Source organism: Ambystoma mexicanum, chromosome 13 (assembly GCF_040938575.1).
Source record: "Ambystoma mexicanum isolate Mex_15411 chromosome 13, UKY_AmexF1_1, whole genome shotgun sequence".
Taxonomy (NCBI): Eukaryota; Metazoa; Chordata; class Amphibia; order Caudata; family Ambystomatidae; genus Ambystoma; species Ambystoma mexicanum.
Window position 1 is genome coordinate 232,881,386 of NC_090938.1, and position 18,641 is coordinate 232,900,026.

The 18,641-nt window shown below is 41.8% G+C and overlaps 1 protein-coding gene across 1 annotated transcript in view; it reads left to right on the top strand.

The window, feature by feature from the left end:
* KLHL12 (kelch like family member 12) overlaps positions 1-18,316 on the top strand; it is a 1,608,338-nt gene extending 1,590,022 nt beyond the window's left edge. Inside the window, exon 12 of the mRNA XM_069633689.1 lies at positions 16,827-18,316. Coding sequence (XP_069489790.1) covers positions 16,827-16,953 — 127 coding nt within the window. The 3' untranslated portion in view covers positions 16,954-18,316. The remainder of the gene's footprint in view (positions 1-16,826) is intronic.
* Positions 18,317-18,641: the final 325 nt, after the last annotated feature.

Below are 18,641 nucleotides of genomic sequence, written 5' to 3' on the forward strand. Positions count from 1 at the left end.
GAGGCTCAAAGGCCAGAAAGCCTGCAGTCACCTCAATCGCACCGCCCTACTAGAATAATGAGACAAACACGCTTTGTATACTCAGTTTGCACAACCAAGGGGTTCAAAGGCTCTGGGGCCCGCAGATGCCCCTCTATTCAAGGTCTTCCTGAGCGACAAGTGCATATGGTTTGATTACCCTTTATGCAGTACACTACCAGGGGATCAAAGGCTCTTAGGCCCACAGTCACCTTTACTGGTGTACTTAACCTTCGGGGAGTAAAGAGAAAAGGGTTTTAGCCTAAAAGGCGTTTACTGGCGCCTTTGATATATTTGGAAAGAAACGTTTTTAGTATTTGAAATAAAGCTTATTTTGGAATGTGAAAGGCTTTATAATTCAAATTTACAGACCACCCTTAGGCTGATCAGGGTATGAAAGTGAAAACAAACAAAGGAATGCCGTACATTTTTGAATTGGCGCCTTTATTTAAAATGAGTTAAAGAAAAATTCAAAGGAAAAATGTCTAATTAGTTGGGCTGTCCGTCCCGACATTCACTGGATTTGTTAATTTCTAAAAATAAATAGTCTCTAGTCCATTTCTATTCAAAACCACATTAGTAGATTCCAATTTGGTATTTCCAAAAACAGTCACTGAATTGTATGTTTTCATTTAGTTGGTTTGTTAATACATTTGATTGGTTCGTGAATTCCTTTGATGTAATTGTATTTTCCTCTGAGAATTTTGTATTTGGTTTCTTGTTGTTGTCCTTATGTTTGTCAGGTTGCAGTCTGTAGGTTTTGAGAAGATAGCTTAAATGGTGCACCTCAACACGTGTTTCCCCGTCTCTGTTTATGATGGTTCTTCAGGAGGTTCCTTGTTGCACTGTTTATATTCCTTTGATAACTTCTATGTTTCCTCTTTAAGTAAACAGTGGGTTTCCCAATAAACTTGATATAGTTATCTTGGCAAACACAAACATGGCTTGTCTTTTATGTTTGAGAAGTGTAGGTCTTTTATTTCTGTAAAGTAGCGAAAATGCTTATTTTTAGTTCATCTTCCCTTGGTCATGAAGAATATTTTACTGTTGCGATAATGTATAAAGTGCGAACATTTCACTTTCATATCAACATTCGTATGCAAAAATTTTTGTTTAAACAAGTTTAAGTAACGGGTGTACGTCGAAGATTCACAAAAAGTTTGAAGGACTCCCACAATGCAGACCCATCATAAACAGCATAAGATCTTTAACAGAAAACATCTCTGAATATATCGACTTCCAACTTCAACCATTGGCAGCAGGACTTACATTTTATATAAAGGACTCAAAACCTATTATACAACAACTTGAACATATAGATTGGGAACCTGATTTTTGGCGTGTAACATTGGACGTCTCAAGTCTATATACAAGCATTCTACATGACAAAGGACTATACACCACAGAGTGCTTCCTAAAAACTAGATCCATATTGTTTCAGGAACAAAATAACATGATAATGGAGATGCTCAATTTTACACTTTGTAACAACATCTTTACCTTCAATAAGGAAATATTTAAACAAATTCAAGGTACTGCGATGGGGGCGAAGTATGCCCCACCATATGCTAACCTAAATATGGGGCATTTTGAGGTGGAACATGCGTGGACACATCCCTTTGCTAACCTAACCAACCAAGTAACATACTGGGGCAGATACATTGACGATGATATTATGACCTGGAAAGGTACGGAAAACCAACTTAAGGAGTACCATGAATTTTTGAATACCAACAACTACAATTTGAAACTTGCCATACAGTATAGTCAATCGAACATCAACTTTTTGTACCTTAAACTCTTTATAGAAGAAAACAAAATCAAAACACTGTATTCTAAAGAAGCAGCTGTTAACAGCATACTTCATGCCACCAGCAACCACCCGCAACATATAAAAATCAATATACCATATGGAGAGGGTATACCGTTCTTTTGCCGTGGGATCGTTCGTCGCAGGACTTTTGATCGCGTTTTTTTTATTGAAAGAAAATCATGTTTTTTGGGGGGGGGGTTAAAAATTAAATAAATGTGGGTGAAAGGGAATAATAAAAAAAAAATGGTGAGTTTGGGGGGGTAACCCCCCCAAAAAAAGATGAGTTTCGATAAAAAAAAGGCGATGAAAAGTCCTGCGACGAAAAATCCTGCGGCAAAATAACGTAGAACCATGGAGAGGTACTACGGATAAAACAAAATTGTACAAAATCTCAAGATTTCAAAATCAATGCTTCAGAATCCATCTATGAATTCAAACAACGTGGATACAGTCAAACCTTTACACAAAAGCTATTTAAAAACCAAACGAAGAACAAGAACAGAGCTATTACTTAATAAACCCGAAGACAAGCAAACAACTGACAAAACAAGATTTATTACAACTTACAACAGTAACAACAAAATACTCAAACATTTAAAAAAAGAATTGGAACATACTTAAAACGGACAACGAATTAGAGCAATTTTTGGATGACCAACCAAGCATAACATTTTGTAGAGCCAAAACTCTCAAAAATATATTGTGTCCATCTCATTTTGTCCACAAGGAACCAACAAGTACTCCACCACAAAATATGTGGCTTAACCCACCAAACAAGGGGAATTACAGATGTGGGACCTGCAGCGTTTGTGATTTTTCAGATAATGCAAAAACAAGTATAACATTGCCCAATGGACAAACCAAACAAATTCAACAATTTATCAACTGTAATAGTAAATACGCAGTATATGGAATTAAATGTATTTGCTCCAAGTAATACATTAGAAGCACAATAAGGAATCTAAAAACACGAATTGGTGAACACATAAGATCCATAAAGAATTCAGATTCACAGACACCATTAGCAAATCACTATCGGATGAATCACCACCAGCAAGATCTCAAAAAAGATTTTTTGGCATCGAAAAAATGAAGTACCCACATAGAGGAGGCAATTTAGAAAAAGCATTAAGAAGAAGAGAAGCCTTTTGGATTTGTTCAATGGACACATGCTTTAGTGGCCTAAACAAAGACCAGGAGATGTATCATTTTATGTAATAAAAAACGTTTCTCCAAAACGAATAGGTGTCACCTAAATACAGCAGTAGAGAACCAAACACCATTGGGCATTGTTTGTAAAAAAAAAAAAAAAAGAATTGACTCGCCACATAAATAAACCACTGTTGTCTGGAAGAGAAGTCACCAGTATAACTGTTCTGAGAGAAAGAAGCAATAGAAAGTAAACAATTAGGAACTCTATCATCCAATCTAGCAGGAAAGTAAACAGCATGTTTTCCATTATATTCAAATTACATCACTCAAAGTAACGTAGATAACAGCATTTCCCAAACCAAAATGGTGCGGTGCAATACCGATAGTCAAACAGAAGTAAACAGAACGTGCCACATCATCACGTTATACAACGCTACAAATCACGTGATAAGATGATGCGATTCAAACCACTCGAGGATCGGCGCACAGCAAGGAGGAAGAAGTACGCGTTTCGGAGAAAATAACCAAGGTAAATGTGAATCCTTTCGCCTTCCACCCATTTCCCTTCTGTTTACAAATAGGAGCACAACGTAGTGTGAAACAATTTTCGAACGTTAACATTAAGACAAATAGCACTGCAGAGAAAAAATGTTATAATAAAATCGCCCATATTAGTTAATAAGATGCAAAAGTAACACGCGAAATATGCTTTCAATCTAGGCAACAAAACTTGAGGCGAACACCAGCATTTGTTGATGAAAAAATGATGACAACGCAACAGAACAGCAAACAGCATTAAAAACACACAAATGTGTCCAATGACAGGAAACAGCGAAATTTAAGGTATCGTAATGAATCTAACAACTTTGTAAACATTTTAGTTTTATTGCCGCTCTTAATACCCTGGTACTTAAACTTGTTTAAACAAAAAATGTTGCATACAAATTTTGATATGAAAGTGAAATGTTTGCACTTTATACATTACCGCAACAGTAAAATATTCTTCATGTACAAGGGAAGATGAACTAAAATAAGCATTTTTGCTACTTTACAGAAATAGAAGACCTACATTTCTCAAACATAAAAGACAAGCTATGTTTGTGTTTGCCAAGATAACTATATCAAGTTTATTGGGAAACCCACTGTTTACTTAAAGAGGAAACCTACAAGTTATCAAAGCAATATAAACAGTGCAACAAGGAACCTCCTGAAGAACCGTCATAAACAGAGATGGGGAAACACGTGTCGAGGTGCCCCATTTAAGCTATCTTCTCATAACCTACAGACTGCAACCTGACAAACATAAGGACAACAACAAGAAACCAAATACAAAATTCTCAGAGGAAAATACAATTCCATCAAAGGAATTCACGAACCAATCAAATGTATTAACAAACCAACTGAATGAAAACATAAAATTCAGTGACTGTTTTTGGAAATACCAAATTGGAATCTACTAATGTGGCTTTGAATAGAAATGGACTAGAGACTTTATTGATTTTTTGAAATTAACAAATCCAGTGAATGTCGGGACGGACAGCCCAACTAATTAGACATTTTTCCTTTAACCTTCGGGGAGTAATACTCACCACCTTGTTACCAAATTCTACCACAGCATCTCGGGGGTTCCAAAAGACTGTGAAGCTCGCAGTTGCTAATACTGTACTATAAGAAATACGAGTTTTCTGAACAATATTTAGGAAACATCACACAATTGTCCTCTCCCCATTCGCTGCTGGTGCTTGTGTAAAAATACCCTGTTTCCCTTCAATTTCACTTCGCCGGCACTGTTGTAATATGAATACTTTCTTGAGCCGTTAATCGTAAGGTAGAACCTCACAGTCCAAGTACAAGTATTCAAGTTGATGCGTCTTCGAGGGGATTATAAGTTCCACACGTAGGGGTAATCAATTACTGCGCACACTAAATCCCCATGACGGCGTAGAAACAAACAAAGCACTTGTGGTAAAGTAACAGTGCGTACTATCGGCACTTAGTCACTATTAGGGGTTCAGCACATCCAATGGCATATAATACAATATAGGAGTAACTTTAATTTACTACACTTAGATTGCGGATATATTGCTTACCGCTTTCAGTCCTTGGAATTTTCTGTGGAGTTTAAAGGCGACCGTAGCCCACGGAACACAAAACCCACTGCTGGCACACCGCACTGCGCTCCGCGCATGCGCGGTGTGTTTTTAGGCAGGAACTCCGTTAGTAGATACAGAAAACCCTTGTTCCAAGACAAATGATACTTGTATTGCTGGCTTGCTGTGATGATATATTGCTATATGTTATATTGCTTTGAAACCTTATGGTAATAGTATGCTAATAGTGGGTCACAGGAGCACTTCCCGCACTATCCACAGTCCCCACTACAGTGTTTGTAAAAAGTCTTTTTTTTGTTTTTCTTTTGTTTTTCTTCCCCCCTTTTAGCACCGGGCTCTAGGCTCTCAGCTGTCCTTGCGCCTATGAGCCTTGGGGGAACCTGGGGCCAAAAAGCTTGCCAAAAGCTTACCCACTATCTGCAATTGGCTCCAGAGCAGAGAGTAGAAATAGGAGCAGGAAATAGCAGACGCTGCTGCCGCAGCCGCGTGGATACAACCGGCTTTTTTTTTTGTCCACAAAATTACCAGACCTCACACAGGTCCACGGCCTGGCTCCTGGTCACAACAGCCCTCCATGGAGCTCCTCTCCTCCAGTAGCCCGCGCCCCACAGAAAGCTAGAGGAAAGACCCTCTCAACGTCACTCGTCTCAGTGTCAAGCTGCACCGTACGAACCTCTCCTCTTGTATCTTTTGCCTAACAGTGGTTAGAGGCAGGTAGTGTCTGAAGTCTGTATGAGGATGATTGCTTTCTGCCACTTGTAGGTAAGGTATGAGATGAGGCAATTTTGGGGTGCAGGTGAGTGCATGAGGCTAGGCGTTTGTTCCTCAGAATGGTAGTGCATGGGGTTAGGAGAGGAATAGGTAGTTTGAGAGGATGTTCGAGGTGATCTAAGGTGGCCCTAGCAATGGGGCGCTGTGGCAAGAAGGGGGGTACCTTAGGTAAGAAGTGAGTAGGAGGAATATTATGTAGATTAGGGAGTACAGTGGCCATTTGCAGTCTATGATGACTGTGGTGTGGAGCAGAGCTGCTCAACTGGGTTGAGCTCATCTTCCTGGTAGTAACCAGGAATATTGATGCAATTGTAAGGGATTCAGTGTTGGACATGGTCCTATACTGATCTGATTGGATGTGAGGTTCTGGATATGGGCGTAGGGGGCGCACTAGGATACTCGCCTAAGGCAAGTCTGGTAAATTGAGGGTCCTGCACCTAGGTTAGCTAGGGCTCTTATGCAGTCTCAGAGTCTAAACAAGGGCACAGAGTCTGGGCGTATTACGCTGAAAACTAAACATTGCCGCGATATCTAGGCATAGTGCACAGAAACTAAACATTGGTGCAATAACTGGGCCTAGTACGCAAGAATCAAACAACAGACATTCAGTGTGTGATCACAATTATGGGTACGGTTTGCAGATTATGAATCAACAAAGATACATTTTCAGCGCGTATTATAAATCAACAGATACATTTTCAGCGCAGTAGCACACAATAACACCCAGTAACTAGGCATGGCCGTGGGTTGGTGAAACATAAAAAAGAATGATGGGCGTGTCTGTAGAGCAAATACGGCATTGTTGATCAAAAGCTGTACGGTGGCTAGACCAGGTTCACATTATGGTACAGTGTAAAGCTCACTGATGATTAGAAAGGGATCAGCACCAATCGTCTTTGCAAAGGCACGTTGAGACAGTTAACCAGACAAGTTTGTTTAGGCACGTTTAGGTCGTGGCGTGGGGCAATGCAGTGATGTCAAGTCCTGTAAAGGAGATCTAGTTCAGTAGATAACCAATGACTTCAGTGCAAGGTAAGGCTGGATCGTAAGCACAGGAGATATGTGTTTGCTGTGGTGGTGAAGCCGGGGTGAGGGCGGAGTTGATGCTACCTCCTGAATATTTGAATGGAATTTTGGGTGTTGAAGAGAGACAGTGTGAGAGGTTAGCAGCTGCTACTCTAGGGACAGCAACACTCGAAGTGAACTATCGATGAGGACCTTACTTACGTGTCTGTGTGTCCCGGTCGCAACGGACAGGCACAGACAGCAGCCTTGATCGTGGGCCTTTGGTGGGGGCCGGCGTTCGCCTGCCGGCTCCCAGATTGGCTAGTTTAAGGGAGATGAAAAGCCATTCACAGCCACATCAGGCTGTGTGCCGTATGCCCTCAGGGGCTTGTAGAACGTTGGCCATTTTGAAGCCGGGAGATCTGCTCGTACATATGGTGGCAAGCGTACTGGAAAGCCACTCGTCAAAGTTGAGAAACGCTGTAATTTCACAGCGTTATGTTTAAAATGGGTTTTTTTCAAAATATAAACGCAAAACAGCTGGGGATCAGAAGTCTCTCACGATCAGCCCAAAATGGGCTTATCTTGAATATGAAATGCGTGATCCACGGCATGCTGACTTCTATGCCGCTTCTTCTGGGGCGCTTACATTGGGGGGGGATTACATTCTTCTTATGTAATCAGTAATGTTCTCATTCCCTTTTTTATGGCACACAGTATTTTGTTAAATTATGCACATGCCATCAAATTAGTCACAGACTTATAATCAACATGCCCGCATTATTTAAATAGCGCATTTGTGTTCATCTGTTTCACATGCCAATTTGGTAGAGTAAGCCCTGCATTTCAATGCGTTCAACCAATTTCTTATTGCAGTGAGACAAGATCTAAGGCGAATGGCAGAGTCCAGCGGGTTTTCAAATTCAAAGTATATTCACTCCTCTATGGCCACACGATGCGCAGCAGGACATCATCATGATGTGATGCTGTCACCTGACACAAGGCAGACATTTTTAATTGCTGAGTCATTTAGATAAGGTTATAACATCAGTGTTCACCACACAGAGCTCTCTCTTGGCAACCATACTAAACACTGCATTTCACATGGATTGGGTAAGCTATTTTTGCCAAACTATTTAACATTATACTTACCAGTTGCTCTACACTTAGTTATTTACAATAGGTCATTATTTTTCACAGGACACTTGCTGGGAGCACTCAACATGATGGTGGGGTCTATCAAACATATCTCACACACAGGTATGCAAATTTATTTCAGTGATACTATATTGCGCAGATGCTTTGTGGGATTCCAAATAATACTCTGTGACCAAGAAAGATTGTTATTAATTTCCAGCATCACTGTGAATTAAGTCTGAAGACAGACAGGTAGGCACTTCGAAACTCGGAAAGGGACGTCGACAGGGCGTGCCAGTAATACTATCCCTAGTGTGACGTCTACTGTAACCCATAGTGCTTCACGCGTCGAGGTCCCTCCGATTGTTTTTTTTGCCATCCTTATCGAACACAGATCGCAAAGTTCCTTCTTGGCTGTCGCCATTATTTAGAATAAGTTTAACTATAGTATTTCTTTCCTTTTGATAATTCGGTGACCGCGAGATCTCCGGCGACGGCTTTGAGGGAAAATTACTATTGTCAACTGACTACAACAACCGTCTCGACGATCCTTTGTCATGGCCCAGGAAGGACTCAGCGGGCCTCGGCCCTCACACTAGGGAGAGTGGAGGATGCTTCATATTTTAGTCTTGTTAAGAAACTGCATATTCCCTTTGCCAGGCTACCACCCCCATATACAATGGAAAACACACCCTTTAAGTTTTGCCCTTCTTGTAATAGGAAATTCCCCTGAAAAGACTTGCACCGCGTGTGCAATCTCTGTCTCCCCAAGGGATCACGCCGAGGGACAGTGCAAGTCGTGCAAACTGTTCAGGCCTAAAACATTTTGGGACTGCAAACCCAAATGCTGGGCCCACCACTCCCCGCAGGCTGAGGCCACCATGAATGTCGAAGGAGCCTCCATCGGCGGGAGCATTGACGTCTACAGTGATGCCTAGGGCGATCGGGATCCATCGGATTCCCATGTGTGAGCCCCCGACCCCAACAGGAAGACCGGCAGTTCTGCTACGAGGACGACACCCGGCGGCACTAGCACGAGCAAGTCTCACCACACAAAACACACATCCCACACCCGAAAGTCGACCAGGCCGCTGACCGAAAGGCCACACACAGCGTCAAGGGGGTTGTCCGACATCTCCCTGTCCTTTGGGCCGTTGCGTTCGCAATCCCAACAGGCCCCTGAAACAGATGGTAAAGTCAGTTTCCGACACGTGTCTTCAAATCCTCGACCGGGCATCGAAAAGACGCATCGACGGCCTCCAAAAAAGGCACTCAAAGCTCAAAAATCAGCGAGTTAATCAAGAAACACGTGCCAGAACCCTGTTAAAGGGCCATACGTCGAAAAACCATAAGTCTTTGACGCCACAGGGGGAAAAAGCCCAGGCTGCAAAAAGCAGTACACCGCAGGGCACTCTGTCAGGGGCTATGTGCCATAAGAAAACCCCTACCCTAGAGCCACCACCTGCAGCCACTACTCCTACACACTCTGCTCTGCCAAGCTCCTCTCAATGGACAACAGAGCAGTTTGATATGGTGATGAGCCGGATGTCATGTTTTATTAATTTCTTTGATGACCATCCCGAGGTCATGCAAAACCTTCAGGGAACTCTACAAACTACTCACAGCGGGGCAATAGACACCCAGCCTACCGCCAAAAAAGCCTGCCTAGACTCCATACAGGCTTCCACCTCACATCAGGACCTAGGGCAAGATGCTTACTTTTATACCACACAAGGCTCCCAGGACCCTGGTACTTATACAGACCCAGATGCCCAAGTGGACACGGTGGAAGTGGACCAATATTACGATGCCGATGATGAAGACGTTTACGTCAGCAGTCACCAGATCACACATACCCACCACTGGATAACCAATTATAGTATAGCGACCTGCTCCTCAAGGCTGCAGAGCACTTCAAGATAGACACACAGGAAACCCAGGTCGTCAAGGACTTTGTTGAAGACATCCTCGGGATAAAAAAAATCACTCTTTCGCAATCAGTGCAAAGACTCACCCAACGCTCTCTTCTCACACCAAATCTAACGCTTGCAGTCAACCCGAACATCAAGAGGTTATTCAGACCAACCCCCACATGACCCCTTATACATCAGTGGGCAGCTAAAACCAGACAACCACAAGAAAGAGAGCGGGAACCACTCTGGCCTCTTCCGAAGCCCCTCCTGATATGGAGAGTAAGAAAATGTACTCTTTCGGAAGGAAGGAAGGTGTCCTCTTCAGCATCTCACTAAGCTAGAATTGCTAATAAAACAACGCTATTTGCCAGTTAAAACTATCACAAGTGGAATGAGATTGCCAAACAAATCAAATCGGTCCCAGAAACCCTGAAGACTCAGTTCTCGCTCACCATCGCAGAGGGGAAACAAGTAGCCAACTGCATCCTCAAAAACAACATGGATGCAGCACACCATGCAGGAGGAATTGTGGCACAGGGCACACTGATTAAATGCCATGCTTGGATACGGCAATCAGGCTTCAAGCTTAAACACACAGGCCAGCCTTCTTAATATGGCCATTCAACCCAACGCTTTGGCAAAGCGGTTGAGGAGACTCTAAAGAGCGCAAAAGAGGAATACGGCACCCTTAAATCATTAGGGCAGCTCACCAACAAACCATTTGGACAAAGAGGAGGCTATAACTCTCGCCGTTTTAGAGGTCAAAACTCTCAACAGCCTTCAAATTATAATCAAGGTGGCCAAAGCTCATCCTGGGGTACGTCAAAGGGACAGTCCTCACAACAGGGTTTTCAAAGAGGCCAAAGATTGTCTCGAAGTAGGGGCAGATCCTCCTCTAGAGGGGGCTCATCCCCCTAAACAATGACCACCCGCTAAAGGTTCCCTCCCATGTCACTCCAGTAGGCGGCCGTATTTCACACTTTACCCACACATGTGAGGGAATCACTTCAGATAAGTGGGTACCTACCTAGAAACCTGCTGTGGGCACATGGGGTCACTCTGGCTCACTATATTGATGGATGCTCCCTTTTCCCTTTGGAAACCTGGAAGTACAGAATTACCACTCCATAACACAATAACCACACTTGCATACTGACTTTGTCCTATATTATATTATTCTATGGGAGTACTTTTTTGTATTGTCTAAAAACACACCTAAATAAGCTAGACGTACCTGTTAATTTTGCTGAACAATTGCTGTGGGGCAGGACTCAACTTGTTATTGATATTTTTTTCTTATTTACCTTCAATATGTTTCTTACCATTCTTTCGCCCCTCTTTCCCTCTGCAAAAGTATAACATCTGGTGCTACAATTGTATACTGCTGTCTAGTTAAAGTGTGGGTGGTGTCACTTGGACACCTTACTGTTTTAAGTATGTATATTTAGTTTTACTTTTCACTTGGTGTACCTTGTAGTTGAGCTCAAACTTGTAATGGCCAGAAATGTTTACGACAGAAAGATTCTGGATGGAATGTAAGGAAATATGTTCTCCTGTAGAAAAACAGCACCCTGTTGATGAAGCACCCGATGAGTCAGGCAAAGGGCCTTCGTACTTTGTACAGGCAGTGAGTGAAGCTGAGACAAGATGGGAGAAGAATAAGAATATTTAGGCAAGCCCATTACAAGTTAAGCACCCGAATTTTGTAAGGTTTAAAGCCTTCTAATATGATACTAGCTGTTCCGGCGTAACATACACCGTCCTAGCATATCTGAAAGGTCAATATCGGTCGATAATTCATAGGGTCACTTCAGTCCCCCTTCTTAAATATTGGAATTACCACTGATTGCTTCCAGGAAGGGAGCGTAGGTCCCTGTGACTTATTAATGGTCATTGAAAAGGCTAAACGTATCAGATGGAGTGAGAGGTATGTGCGGTATAATAATGGTATCTAAGTTCCATCGATCACACAGGCCTCTACGATGTGTCTTTTTTGACACAATTGTTAACCTTGTTCCATTGCAGGGTCCTGTGATGGCAAAAAATTGCGTAGTAGCATAATTACAGCACCTACTTTCAATTCTAGCCTGTGAGGAGGCATTTATCCTGCAGTATTTGGCTCTTTAGAGACTGAAATGTTGAGCCAGTAATTAACTGTTCATTGACACTGGAACCGCCGTGCCCTGTGTGAATAGAAGTGGGGTGGAACTTGAAATTATTCTGAATGTTTGCGATAGTTGAAGGTGATGGTGACCGCATAGAACTGTGCTCATTCTGTGTGTTGAAATGATAGCTGTTGTTGGAGCAGGTGCACTTTGCCATTTGGACAGCAGAGGGCAACCTTACACTGATAAATTACATCAGCTGAGTACGGAAACATACCCAAGTGCTTTATATATAGATAGATTTTGGCTGGGCTAAGAAAATAGCATTACAATAGTCGAGGACTCTGAAGACTGCTGAAGCAATAACAGCCCCCCGAAATTGAGGAGGTAAGAAAAGGGGGAACCTTTTTGAGTGTTTTGATCTTAAAGAAAGCAGCCCTACAGATAGCACTAATCTGCAAATCTGGTGACACAGCATAGGTACATTTTGACTCAAGACGTTTTACTGAATCAACTGGTGAGGTCAATTCCCCCAAACTAAGGTGCTAGAAATCTGAGGTCGATAGCTGGCTCATGCCCGGCGGGCCAATAATCATGGCTTCAGTTTTCTCACCGTTGAGTTTGAGCCAACTTGCGTTCAACCAATTTCCTATTGCGCTGAGTTAAGATCTAAGGCGAAGTACAGTCCAGCGGATTTTGGTCCACTCTAAGAATACGCTGAATGTAGTCTACATATTTATTTTATTTATTCGCTTTTATTGCAGCGCACAAAACCATGGATATCTAGGCACTAGTTAAATTGAGGAAAGGGGGAGTGAAAAAAGTGTGGGGCAATGGTGCGAGATGTAGACAGGGAGCCGAGGAAGGGTGGGGGGTCGAGTCTGGAGGGGTGCTACTTGGTGTGGACAGGGTGCTTTGAGGTATCTTTACATCAGGACGAGCATAGAGTCTGAAGAAGGTGCTGTATTAGGTGAACAGCCAAGTCTTTAGATTTTTGCAGAAGATTCAGTAGGCAGGTTCCTTTCTGAGGACCGGTGAGAGATTGTTCCATAGTTTGGCTGCCACGACCAGGAAACTCTTGTAAAAGTAGAACCAGCAGCTGGAAGAGTGGATTAGGCTAGCCAGTGGCTTGACATAAATATTACATAGCAAAGGAGAGAACAGTGAGCCCTGGGGAACCCTGAACATCACAGAAGATGGCAGAGAGAGAGAGAGAGAACAAAAAAGAAGTAGAGCACTGAACAGTTGCTGTAATGCTGACCCCCACTAAGCCATTGACACAATGTAGGATGGTCAATATTGTCAAACACGGCCGATAGGTCAAGCACAGTCAGGAGGATGGTGCCACCCTTGTATCTAATCAGAGCAATGTCATCAAGAACTGCAACAATTGCTGACTCCATACCCATTAAGGGGTGGAATCCTGACTGATGGGGATCAAGAATGGAATTCTCCTATAAGAAATCTGTCAATTGAGGGGTAACAATTGCTTCAAGTGTCTTCATGAGGAACCTAAGCAGTGAAATGGGGCAAAAGTTGCCTGGGATCGAAAGATCTAAATTGTTTTTTTAAGAAGGTGAAAAACCAATGCATGTTTGATGTCGGTTGCGATGACTCCATGACACAGAGTGATTTACTCCGGAAGTAATAACGGGAGCAAGTTCCGTTTTTATTTCCTTTAAAACAGAAAGAGGAATGGGTTTGAACGCATAGCAAGGCAATCGTCTGAAACTACAGCAAAGGTAGGAAAAGATTGATGCTGAGATGGAAAAGGCAACGGGTTGACAGAATGTACCTCTGCCAATAGAGTCCGGAATGTTTGCTCTAATACTGGACATTTTATGAATTAAATAATCAGACAAGGTTACAGAGAGCCTGAGAGGCAATAATCTGAGGCGCGATGGAGTCAGAAGAGGAGAGTGCTTTCACAACACAGTATAATTCTTTAGGCTTGTTTAGAGCCGAGAAATGCCATTAGTATAGTAGGCATTCTTTGCCTCATTAATGGCTCTGGTGATATTCCAAACGGAGAGTCTTTAACCTGAGTCTATCTGTTGGAAGATAAGCTGTACAACAAGCACACTTAGCTTGTTTATTTGAGAGCGTAGACGCATGTAATTCAGGGGTAAACCAAGGTGCAGAGTGCCTCAGAGGTTTCTGCTGTGTTTTTAGCGATGCAACCTCGTCGGTAATTTTACTAAAGGCATCCTGTAGAGCTGTTAGAGGATCAGAAGTGAACTTGGGGATAGAAGTTTGATGTAAACATTACAAAATCCGGGAAGGCAGATTAGTCATTTTAACTTGGCTCCAGTTTCAACAGAAGCATACTGTAGGATTAACTTACTTGGATACAAATTATCCCAGTATAGTAAAGGTTTCCCAAAAAAGCAGAGGTAGTGCGTGATGAACCTCCACAGTATCTGCTGCAGTGAAAATGAAGTCTAGGGTGTGACCCTTAGAATGTGTAGGACACTCAACATTATGGTTTAGCTGAAGGTCTTCTAAGAATAAAGAAAGTTTATTAGACTGGGAGTCCATAGGGACATCTGAGCAGACATTAAAGTCGCCAAGAATACATAGTTTAAACAACGGGCACCTGGTTAATGCCTTGCTCTACCCAGGGAGGAACAATTATAATGAGCAAGGACATATCTAACCCCACTCAACTCGACACCAGATCAAAACAGTCAGTGTACACAACGACGTGCTAAAATTCTGACAGCTACTTTAATTCAAATTCATACACATAAAAGTAGCCAAGATTAACTACAGCTAATTGATATCAGCAAAGGATACTCAAAAATACATACAACATATGAGCATACATTTTGCACATAATGCAAAGAAAACAAACATCAATCATTCAGTTTACAGATAGGCAATAACATTCCATATTTATCATTGTAAGGAGTGACACCACAAAATGATAAAATAATTGCAATGTGAAATATACAAGTGTGTACAAATAACGGGATGAATATAAGAAATGGGTCAACACAACTGTGTTTCGGCCTTTGGGGCACACGATCTGAGATTCCACGTCTTCAGATGCCAAGCGGAAAACAATTCCAGCAACGAAACGAAAGTTGCTACACACCAGGACTTATGTGACTGGTTTCCATTTTTGGTTCTACAGTATGGTAAGAACTAACCTTTCTTGACCAGCACGCAGCTGTTGAATATATGGATAACCACGGTGGTCAGTCATAATCCCGAATTTACAAATCTCGAAAAAAAAAAGTTGAAAAAAAGGCCGAAACAAAAGTCGCATTTTTTTTCTTTATTTTTTTTTGGGCTCTAGTATATATAAATAAAATAGGTAAAAAAAAAAAAAAAAAAAGGGGGGGTTGAGGGGGAACCCCCCATTTCGAAAAAAAAGGCATAAAAAAAAATGCGACTTTTTTTTCAGACTTTTTTTGCAACATTTTTTTTTCTCGAGATTTCTAAATTCGAGATCATGACTATAAACCGATAACCACATGCGTAGATCTGACGTGAGGCTATGGGCATTTTGTCTCTATAGATGTTGATGATTCTACACAGCGTCTCGGTTCGTACATTGAGGAACCCTGATCCCTAGCTGTAAACTTCATTGGTTGGAGACATTTAATGGTGTAACAAACCATTCTTCACACCTACACCACTTAGGTAAGACATCAAGTGCTGTTCCTTTTACCTGATGGTGAGGCATAACCTCTAGTTAGCTAAATTTCAATTTATGTTCGGTCATTATTTACAGCTGGAACTTTCGTTTCGTTGCTGGAATTGTTTTCCGCTTAGCATCTGAAGACGTGGATTCTCAGATCGTGTGCCCTGGTGCACTAGACTATGGTAAGCACCGCCCAGACCAAAATGTCTCTCATAAGAGACATATCAAACAAATCATGCATTAATAGCTTTAAAAATGTATGTAACCACAGTACCCTAACCCCACAAACTCCTGGCACTATGTTCTGTATTTCTTTTGGCAGAACGCATAGGATCTCGTCTGTATACTTTTTGTCCCTGTCCTGATGAAGGCTGACCTAATTGCCGCTACTTGAAATAGCCGAAAGGCCGAAACACAGTTGTGTTGACTCATTTCTTATATTCATCCTGTTATTTGTACACACTTGTATATTTCGCATTGCAATTACTTTATCATTTTGTGGGGTCACTCTCTACAATGATAAATATGGAATGTAATTGCCTATCTGTAAACTGAATGATTGATGTTTGTTTTCTTTGCATTATGTGCATACTTTTGCTCACATGTTGTATGTATTTTTGAGTATCCTGTGCTGATATCAATTAGCTGCAGTTAATCTTGGCTACTTTTATATGTATGAATTTGACTTAAAGTAGCTGTCAGCATTTTAGCACGTTGTTGTGTACACTGACTGTTTTGATCTGGTGTTGAGTTGAGTGGTGTTGGATATGTCCTTGCTCATTTGTGCTTATTATGATTGTTCCTGCCAAGAATACAGAGCAAGATGTATTTTAACTTCAGGTCAGCAATTAAATCATCAGAATCTTCAGGTAAAGGGGTTTCAGAGCTTAGGGGATGACGCACCTATCAGACGCACCTCTTAGACGCTTTCTCTTGCTCGGTCTCTATTGCTCTATTCTTAGACCAGCGGAATGGTGTGAAAATGAAGGCCATTCTTCCACCCTTCCACGGTTCATTCAGTCCTAAAGTGTACACCTTTTGAATCCAGAATTAAGTCTACAGTTATTTTCGTTGTAAGTTATGAATTGTTTACAATTTGATCATCTGGCATCCCTAACTTCTTTCTTTGTGTTCTTTTGGTGGGTTTTCCAGTTACGATGGCAACTCCTTATTAAGCAGCATTGAATGCTACGATCCCATTATCGACAGCTGGGAGGTGGTGACATCGATGGGAACCCAGCGTTGTGATGCCGGCGTATGCGTCCTACGTGAGAAATGAAGCAGGCCCCAGGATCAACTGTGATGTCCTAGAGAACATGCATGCGCTGACAATGGCCTCTCTCAAAAATCACTGTACCCTGGTGTAGCCCCAACATGGGTGGGGTACTTAACAGGTGAACGTGCAGCACGGAATCTGACCCAACCTCAGATATATGTGCATGCATGGACTGTATGAAAGCAGTAAGATAGCATGATTTTACCCACTGTCCTGAGAGCAGAGCGTTTTTTTGCACAGACTTGAGTTGCATTCCTGGTCCACTATCTGAGCCTGACATGTGAAATAATTTACCCCAACTGGAGAGACTTTGAATGAAGGATGTTATCGGCTGGGTACCTCAGTACCTCTCAGAAACTGAAAGTGTACAAAAAGACTGCATAAATATCTACATATGTGAGTTTATGATGTTTGGGTTTTAGCTTTTCTTGTCTGTTTTGTTTTACAAAACATATTTAAAATAATCCATTATCTTCTGTTAGATATGTACATGCCTCCATTTCGTACATAGAAACAAAAGGTGACTTGTTATAAGTTGTACACTATGTGGTATATTTCCTGTTTGTAAATTACAAGAATATAAATGCTGAGCAAGTTGTCAGTATCCAGAGACCATACTGCAGCAAGTCCTTTGTCTCGTGCTGCTGGCGGCAAAAATGCCTTTGCTTATACTTAAGCGTTTTCAATACCTTCGGAGGCGGACAGCAACACTGAGCCTTCGGAGAAATGCATTTGTTTTCAAGGTCATGACCATGTCCAGAGGCACGCAGTTCTTCCCTGGCTTTTGCGGATTGCAGACAATCTCTTGAACTATGGTTTGTGTTTTTGATGTTTTGGGAACTTGTACAATTCTGAAGCATTTAAACTTTGAACCGCTGTATAGAATGATCTATGAAGGCACCTTTGTCCTTGATTCCACTCCCTCGCTCCGCCAACATCTGAATCGGAATTGACATTTTCGGACAAATTGTGCTTGTTACACTGGAGACAATATCCACTAGTTGTACAAAACCCACAGGTCCTAAAACCGACTTTGGAAGCCTTGTGTGAACTCTATAATGCGCAATAGCAAAATGTTTATATGTACGTCAACCTTGGACCCGTATCTTCATGAGCAAAGTTGTTCCAGAGCAAGCAATGCAACATTTTAGCAACTAAAGCAGAACCAGTACGCACGTGGAGGCGACTCTGATCTTACATATTCTTTTTAACACTGTTTGCTGGTCTCTGACAGCACCATAATGTGTGTTTTTTGTGTAGACAGCTGACCTATTTCCTGTAAAAAGACAATTGGAAAATAAGGGAAATCTATTGTTTTCTGATCATTGGACATGTGCTGTAAACAATAAAACTTAACTTGGCAACATGTTGTGTAAAGCAGATTTATTTGTTTGAATAGACTTGCATCAAGAGCCAGGATTTGGCTTTGGTGTGTGTGAGGAGACAGTGTGCCCCGCTGAAAGCTTATGCTGCAATACAAAATACTGCTTGTCACAACTTGTGCACCAAAAGAAATAAAATCCATAATTTACTCTGATTTCATTCCTTTGCACTAGATGCCTATGCTTTGAGAGCTCCTAGGTGAACATGTTTTGGCCAAACATTTGAGTTAGTGGGCCTGAATACTCAAAACGTATAGTACTAGCCACCATGAGCAAAGTCACAATTGGCTTACTAAAAGCATTCATGTG